The sequence below is a fragment of the Pongo pygmaeus genome, chromosome 6, assembly GCF_028885625.2.
Source record: "Pongo pygmaeus isolate AG05252 chromosome 6, NHGRI_mPonPyg2-v2.0_pri, whole genome shotgun sequence".
Lineage (NCBI taxonomy): Eukaryota > Metazoa > Chordata > Mammalia > Primates > Hominidae > Pongo > Pongo pygmaeus.
Genome location: NC_072379.2, coordinates 7,586,852 through 7,595,186, shown reverse-complemented (window position 1 = coordinate 7,595,186; position 8,335 = coordinate 7,586,852). Strand labels below are relative to the sequence as shown.

Below are 8,335 nucleotides of genomic sequence, written 5' to 3'. Positions count from 1 at the left end.
CTCCAGTGTCTCGGGCCCTACGTCGCCGGAGCTCTGGGAGAGCCGCGAGGGGGCGCACCGTGGCCTCCCTGCCCTGTCCTCCACAGGTGGGGTGACCCCGCCCACTCGGGCCCGCTTCCCTCTGGCCACGCCCGTTCCAGCTGCCCGGCCCCGCCTCTTCCCCGCCCACCCCGGCCGCCTCAGCGGGAGCCGCCCCGCCCACCCCGGCCCGGCCCCGCTCTCCAGGCCGCCTCAGGTGGGGCCGCCCCGCCCCTCCGGCCCCGCGGCCCCGCCCCTGTCCGCCCCGCCCGCCTCAGGTGGGGCGGCCCGGCCCGCCCCGCTTCCTCGGGCGGCGTCCGGCCGCTTCTCCTCTGCTCCTCGCAGAAGGCCAGGGCGGCGCCGCCGCAAGTTTTGACATTTTGGCAGCGGAGGCGCGCGCGGGCACTCTCGGGCCGACGGCTGCGGCAGCGGCCGACCCTCCAGAGCCCCTTAGTCGCGCCCCGGCGCTCCCGCTGTCCGGAGTCCGGCGGCCACGAGGCCCAGCCGCGTCCTCCCGCGCTTGCTCGCCCGGCGGCCGCAGCCATGTCCCGGGGGCCCGAGGAGGTGAACCGGCTCACGGAGAGCACCTACCGGGTAAGCCCAGGGCCCGGGGCTCAGGGAGGTCAGGGCTTTCCACCTTGGGGGTCAGAAGGGGACTTTACGCGGGAAGGTCTTTCCCTCCCCCCCGGCTCCCCTCCCCCCGGGCTCCCCTCCCCCCCGTCCTTCCACCTCGCCCGGTCTCTCCCACTCCTCTCCTGGGCCTCCACAGCCCCTCTTCTTCCCCCTCCCCCGGCCCTCTCCCTCCTCCCAGTCCCTCCCCATCCCCTCCCCCCGACTTTTCCTCCTCCTTCCCTCCTCGTCCTCCCTGTGCTTCTTCCCTGTCTCTCTTTCCCTCCACCCTGTACCTCTCCCTCTGCCCCTCCGCTCCCCGTTCACTCTCCCTCCTCCCCTGCCCCTCGTCCCTGTCCCTCCCCTCCTCCTGGTTCTTCCTTCTCCCCCGTGTGTCTCCCCCCCTCCCCTGTCCCTTCTTCTCCCCTCTTCCCCTCCTCCCCCAGTCCATCCCCCTCCTCCCTCTCCTTCCCCCTCCTCCCTCTCCTTCCCCCTCCTCCCTCTCCTTCCCCCTCCTCCCTCTCCTTCCCCCTCCTCCCTCTCCTTCCCCCTCCTCCCTCTCCTTCCCCCTCCTCCCTCTCCTTCCCCCTCCTCCCTCTCCTTCCCCCTCCTCCCTCTCCTTCCCCCTCCTCCCTCTCCTTCCCCCTCCTCCCTCTCCTTCCCCCTCCTCCCTCTCCTTCCCCCTCCTCCCTCTCCTTCCCCCTCCTCCCTCTCCTTCCCCCTCCTCCCTCTCCTTCCCCCTCCTCCCTCTCCTTCCCCCTCCTCCCTCTCCTTCCCCCTCCTCCCTCTCCTTCCCCCTCCTCCCTCTCCTTCCCCCTCCTCCCTCTCCTTCCCCCTCCTCCCTCTCCTTCCCCCTCCTCCCTCCTTCCCCCTCCTCCCTCCTCCTCCCTCCTTCCCCCTCCTCCCTCCTTCCCCCTACTCCCTCTCCTTCCCCCTCCTCTTGGTTCTTCCTCCTTCCCTCCCCTTGTCTCCCCCTCCTCTCCTGGACCTTCTCCGCCTCCCCAGTCCCTTCTCCCCGTCCCTTCTCCTAGTCCCTTCTCCTCTTCCCTGACCCTCAGAGCTCTGGAGACCGTCCCCCATCCCCTGACCAGCTACACATTTTACAACTAGTGCACTTAGGTTGGGGAGGGGTCTGTTGTGCGTCGGTGGGGCCCACGTCCTCCTCCCAACATCTTGGAATCAGTGACCCGCGCTGGCCTGGCTGCCGGGTTTAAGCCCTCAGGGACCAAAGACACAAGCTCGAGTTTCCTCTAAGAAAAGAAAGCGCCCAAGAATGTGGGGGTGAAACTCCCCTGTAATTAGGATCGCCAGGTGAGCCGAGCTCTGGGCGTTCTCCAGGGAAATGCCCTCCTCCTTAGACCCTTCCTCTCCCAGCTTTCAGTTGAACTTGGCTTTTATATATGGGTTATTTGGTGAGGTTCTTGAAGTCAAAGAACAACCGAGGTTTTAATGAAATTGACCTAACCTTAAGGAATGCGTTGATAGCCGGTCTCTTAACTTTGCATGTATTAGGACAGAATTTTTCCAGAAACAGACAGAGACTTAGGATTAGTGGCCAGTTTAGTTTACATACTTATAAATGAATTCCAGGTGAAATAAGATATCTGTTAATCATCTGCTATTAATAGAACACAAAACAACTTTTGTTTTAATTCAGCCTAGGCGCTTCGAACCCTTGAAACTTTAACGTTCTTTAAGTTCATGTATAGGCATGTTTAAGGTTATAAATAAATGGTCGGTTGGTTGGTTGGTGTGTTTTATCTTTTTTCTGTCCCTGGTGCTTGAATCAGGAAGTTTGGTCATTTTGATAGACTTTTTTAACCCTAAAATTTTAGTTTCTGGGTTTTCAAGGTCTGAATTCCTAAAATCAGAGGAGTCCATTAACTTTTGTTGAGTGAAAGTAAGAGAAGAACATGAACATTTTTGTTATATATTGAAATCCGAGAGATCCGTTCCATTTATCCTAACACACAAAGTGTATACTGTCACATATAAATTATGCCTTACAGGTAGGGAGAGTAGAAACAGTTGACACAGCGTTTTTGATGCTCAGTCACTGTGACCAAAAACTCTTCCTGTTCGTGTGTTGCCTTCATAGAGGGCGATCTTTAGAAATTTGGGAAATTCGAATGTTGAAGTCCTACGTTTGTATTGAGATTGCTACTATTTAAATGATCCGGAAGACGTTGCTGCATGAGGTGTGGGGTGCTGACCAAGTGTGTAAATAAAACGTTCTTTCTGCCAGACTCAGACCTGGAAAGTAAGTAGTAGCTGCCCTGTTGACTGTCAGTGAAGGAAAAACTGTGTAATTGAGGGACGCAGGCCATTGCAAATTTGAGGCAGAGTCTGATATCCACTGGGGTGCAAAAATACAGAACACCACTGCCTTCCGCCCTTCCTCCAAGAACAGAGCCCTGTGTATCTTCCCAGTCTGAGCTGCGATTGCAGCTTGAGACCAGCAGTCAGGTGTTCTGAGTTAAACGTTGCTTTTTTTTCTCCCGCTTCTTCCTGACGTAGACTTTTAGTAATAACTCCTTAGAGGGACCGTACCGAGGCAAATTGCAGCGTCACAAATGCCAACCACTTGGGCATATCTTACTACCCAAAGAACGGAAACGGCAGGGAAAAAGTGTGGATTTCATCATTTTGGTTATACGTATTTATAGACGTAAGGCAATGTAAATGGAGATCAAAGACCAGTACCTGATAATTTTCCATTGCCAGGTGTCTGAAAGCAAACTAGAAAGCTCACTAAATGTTTGTTGATTTTAATTACTATTTCCTTGTTAGTGTTTTGGGACCTTTTTTTTTTTTTTTAATGTCCAGGTGGTAGGATATTTACAACATCAGACTACAAGTTTATGTAATCTATGAAATAGTGAAGGCTGCTAGCCCATGCTTTGGCTTTGGCAATGCAAAGTGAAATTTTAATTTGGGAGTCCGAAAAACCTTTTCCCGCCCCTGTATTGGGTTCTTCCCCCTATCCCGCCCTGCCCCATGATGTTCAAGCTGAAAACAATTTAAGCTTAATATGGCAAAGATCTGGCAGTGTTGATGAATCTAGTGCTTTTAAGAAGAGATGTCCTCTATGTTACCTAACCATCTACCATATTTTACTAATAGAAATGCAACCCAACCAGGTGTGTTTACAAAAGCCACCTGCAAATGATTTTTTAATGACTTACTAGTATGGGTTTTAGTTGTTTTTTAAAAAAAAACTCAGGTTTTTCCAATTTTGAAATAAAGGGATAAATTCTTTAGAGAAAAGGAGGAATTATAAAGTAGCGTGATCCTCTGTAGCCAATATCAATTATCCTTAAATATATGCTGTGTACACATTTGCTGAAATGTCTAAAATGTATACGTAGGCAAATGATTAGTGGAGATCCATGCTAACTCCCAGGAGGATGTGTGTATTTTACTACTTCATAAACAAATGATGTTATAAGCCCCAAAATGTCAAGTAATGTTGCTGTTACTAATTAGAGTTCAGCCAAAAATCTCTCTCCCCTCCACACTTTATAGCATGCCCATAATTTGCCCTCAAAAGCTTGCTGTGATTTTGCATGGTTTTCCGATGAGTATGTGCTCTCACGGTAGAGGAAGAAGTTCAAAAAAACCCTTAATTAAGAGTAGCCACAGCCTTCCTAGAAGAACTGTTAAAGACTTAGGAAGTAGGGCCCGGCGCGGTGGCTCATGCCTGAATCCCAGCACTTTGGGAGGCCGAGGTGGGCAGGCAGATCATGAGGTCAGGAGATTGAGACCCTCCTGGCCAACATGGTGAAACCCTGTCTCTACTGAAAATACAAAAATTAGCCGGGCATGGTGGCACGTGCCTGTAATCCCAGCTACTTGGGAGGCTGAGGCAGGATAATCGCTTGAACCAGGGAGTCGGAGGTTGCAGTAAGCCAAGATCGCGCCACTGCACTCCAGCCTGGGCGACAGAGCGAGACTCCATCTCAAAAAAAAAGGCTTAAGAAGTGGAGGAAGAACGGGTGTGGCAGCATCCAGGGATGTCCTGCCTACAGGAATCTTGCTAACAGAGAGTCAAAGGGGAGATGTAACAGAAGCCTTTCAATGTCACCTCAAGGAAGCATGCTCAAACTCTCAGATTGCAGATGCCTCCATCCATCTCCCAGCCCCACCTTAGGCTACATTACCTTCCCCCATAACACTACCTTAGAATAGGCTATGTGATGTATTTATTTCTTATGTTTCTTTCCCTCTCTTCCCACCCCAACTAGAATGTGAGCTCTACAAGGCAATGAGCTTTGTTTTTGTTTTTGTATTCCAACCACTTAGAACAGTTCCTGGCACATAGTAGGCATGCGTATTTGTTGAATGAATGGACATTTATCCATTTAATGTGTGACGCACCTGTCCTTTGCTAGGCTCCCGGTGCCCTCCGATGATACTTTTCATAGAGTGCTTAATTCTAAGTAAACGTCAGCCCTCCAGGTGAATGTGGATTGTGTTGGCTTAACTATTTTTATTTATTTATTTTTGAGACAGGGTCTTGCTTTGTTGCTCAGGCTGGAGTGCAGTGGTGCAATTGCAGCTCTGCAACCTCCACCTCCCACTTTCAAGCAATTCTCCCGCCTCAGCCTCCCGAGTAGCCGGGACTACAGCCGCCACACCTGGCAAATTTTTGCATTTTTTGATAGAAGCAGGGTTTCACCATGTTGGCCAGGCTAGTTGTTAACCAGATTGAGAAACTGAGTCCTAGAGTCTCTTAGTGACCGGCTGCCACATCCCACTTCCCATGCCTTTGTTTGTATGGTAATTTAGTTTCCAGTGACCAAAGATGCACAAACCAAATACATTTTCATAATGTGGCGATCGAAGGTGTCACTGGAATTTTCTGTCATTCTGTTAATTCATCATCATTGGCATGTTTTGAACAAACTCTCTTAATAAAATGAGGCTAGGAACGGTGGCTCATGCCTGTAATCCCAGCACTTTGGTGGGTCAAGATAGGTGGATTGCTTGAGCCCAGGAGTTCGAGGCCAGCCTGGGTAATGTAGTGAGACCCTATCTCTACAAAGATACAAAAATTAGTCGGGTGTGGTGGTGCGTGCCTGGGGTCCCAGCTCCTCAGTAGGCTGAAGTGGGAGGATCACTTGAGGCCAGGAGGCAGAGGTTGCAGTACTGAGATGGTGCCACTGTACTCCTGCCTGGGCAACAGAGTGAGACCTCATCTCAAGAAAAAATGATTATTTTTTGACTAAAAACTGTGCGGAATGTTGAAGAAAATAAAATCGAATTTGTTTTAATTCCGTGCACATTAGGTTTCCCTTGGAGGTCTGTGCAAGACAAGAATTAATACCCAAAACTGAAATAGTGTCACAAATGTAAATCAAAAGCTACAGGCATGTAGCTGGGACCACATGCACCACCATGCCCGGCTAATGTTTTATTTTTGGTAGAGACGGTGTCTCGCTGTGTTGCCCAGGCTGGTCACGCACTCCTGAGCTCAAGTAATCTGCGTGCCTCGGCTTCCCAAAGTGCTGGGATTACAGGCCTGTATTCAAAGCTGTAATAATTCCAACTTAATATTATAACTTAAAAATAAGTTATAAAAGCTGCATAAAATTTAGTTTAACTTATCTGCTGACACATGCAAATATATTTTAAAATTCGTTTTTAAAACTTTATTGAATAGCAATATACATAAAGTTATGCTTAAGTATACATAGCTCACTAAATTGTCACAAACTGAACACACCTGTGTAACCACCACCCAGATCAAGAAGCAAACCATGGCCACCCCCTGAAGTCCCCCTCGTGCCACCTGGCAGTCGCTGCACCCCTCCAAGGGTAGCCCCTCTCCTAACTTTTTTTTTTGAGACGGAGTCTTGCTCTCTCGCCCAGGCTGGGGTGCAGTGGCTCAGTCTTGGCTCACTGCAACATCCACCTCCCAGGTTCAAGTGATTCTCCTCCCTCAGACTCCTGAGTAGCTGGGATTACAGGCGTATGCCACCATGCCCAGCTAATTTTTGTATTTTTTTAGTAGAGATTGGGTTTCACCATGTTGGTCAGGCTGGTCTTGAACTCCTGACCTCGTGATCCACCTGCCTCAGCCTCCCAAAGTTCTGGGCTTACAGGCATGAGCCACCACACCTGGCTGGGATTATTTTCTTTGTTTGTTTTTTTTGTTTTGTTTTGTTTTTTTGAGATGGAGTCTTGCTCTGTCACCCAGGCTCAAGTGCAGTGGTGTGATCTCGGCTCATTACAACCCTTGCCTCCCGGGTTCAAGTGATTCTCCTGTCTTGGCCTCCCAAGTAGCTGGGGTTACAGGTGCCTGCCACCACGCCGGCTAATTTTTGTATTTTTAGTAGAGACAGGGTTTCACCATGTTGGCCAGGCTGGTCTCAAACTCCCAACCTCAGGTGATTCGCCTGCCTCGGCCTCCCGAAGTGCTGGGATTGCAGGCGTGAGCCACTGCGCCCAGCTGGGATTATTTTCAGACTATTCCAAGATATTATGAGTCGTGCTTTATGAATGTTCTGGCTCATGTCTGATGGCCATAGGCCCTCATTTCTCTTGGATAGAGACACAGGAGCAGACTGGCTGAGTATTAGACATTCAAATATTTTGCTTTAGGAGAAACTGCTGATTGATTTTCCATAGTGACGCACCAGTTGCCATTCCACCAGCAGAGTATGAGAGTTCCAGTTGCTCTTCATCCTTGCCAGCTGCTGCTATTTCCCATCCTTTTAATTTTTGCCATTCCTGTGGGTATGTGCAAAAAAAAAGAATTTTAAGTAAACACAAACAAAATCGTTTGTTCCAGGCCTGCTGGTGATCTGCTGTTTCTCTGTAGGGTGTCTGTAACCTTGGCAGGGAGCCCTGTGGGAAATCCTTCATGTCAGAAGACAAACCAAGACCTAGGAAATTCTGGTCTGAGAGAGGCTGTACATTTGTGGTAGTCACCAGAGGAAGACATAAACTGAAGTTCATTAGACTCTAAAACTATCAAAACTGAATGCATGAAAGGGTTTTTTGTTTTGTTTTGTGTGTGGGTTTTTTTTTTTTTTTTTTTTTTTTTTAAGACGGAGTCTCCCTGTTGCCCAGGCTGGAGTGCAGTGGCGAGATCTCGGCTCACTGCAAGCACCGCCTCCTGGGTTCACGCCATTCTCATGTCTCAGTCTCCCGAGTAGCTGGGGCTACTGGCGCCCGCCACCATGCCCGGATAATTTTTTGTATTTTTAGTAGAGATGGGGTTTCACCGTGTTAGCCAGGATGGTCTCCATCTCCTGACCTCGTGATCTGCCCACCTTGGCCTCCCAAAGTGCTGGGATTACAGGCGTGAGCCACCGCGCCTGGCCTAATTTTTATATTTTTAGTAGAGACAGGGTTTCACCACGTTGGTCAGGCTGGTCTCGAACTCCCGACTTCAGGTGATCCACCCGCCTCGGCCTCCCAAAGTGCTGGGATTACAGGCGTGAGCCCCTCACTGTGCCTGGCCCAAAGTAGGTACATTTTCAAGAAAAGTTACATAAACCGGGCACGGTGGCTCACGTCTGTAATCCCAGCACTTTGGGAGGCTGAGGCGGGCAGATCGCGAGGTCAGGAGATCAAGACCACAGTGAAACCCTGTCTCTGCTAAAAATACAAAAAATTATCCAGGCGTGGTGGCGGGCGCCTGTAGTCCCAGCTACTCAGGAGGCTGAGGCGGGAGAATGGCGTGAACCCAGGAGGCGGAGCT

General features: G+C 50.4%; 1 protein-coding gene across 1 annotated transcript in view; it reads left to right on the top strand.

Moving 5' to 3' along the window:
* The first annotated feature begins 267 nt into the window (after positions 1 to 267).
* The window catches only part of BAIAP2L1 (BAR/IMD domain containing adaptor protein 2 like 1), a 109,323-nt gene continuing 101,255 nt past the window's right edge, over positions 268 to 8,335 (top strand). Inside the window, exon 1 of the mRNA XM_054494920.2 lies at positions 268 to 612. Coding sequence (XP_054350895.1) covers positions 562 to 612 — 51 coding nt within the window. The 5' untranslated portion in view covers positions 268 to 561. The remainder of the gene's footprint in view (positions 613 to 8,335) is intronic.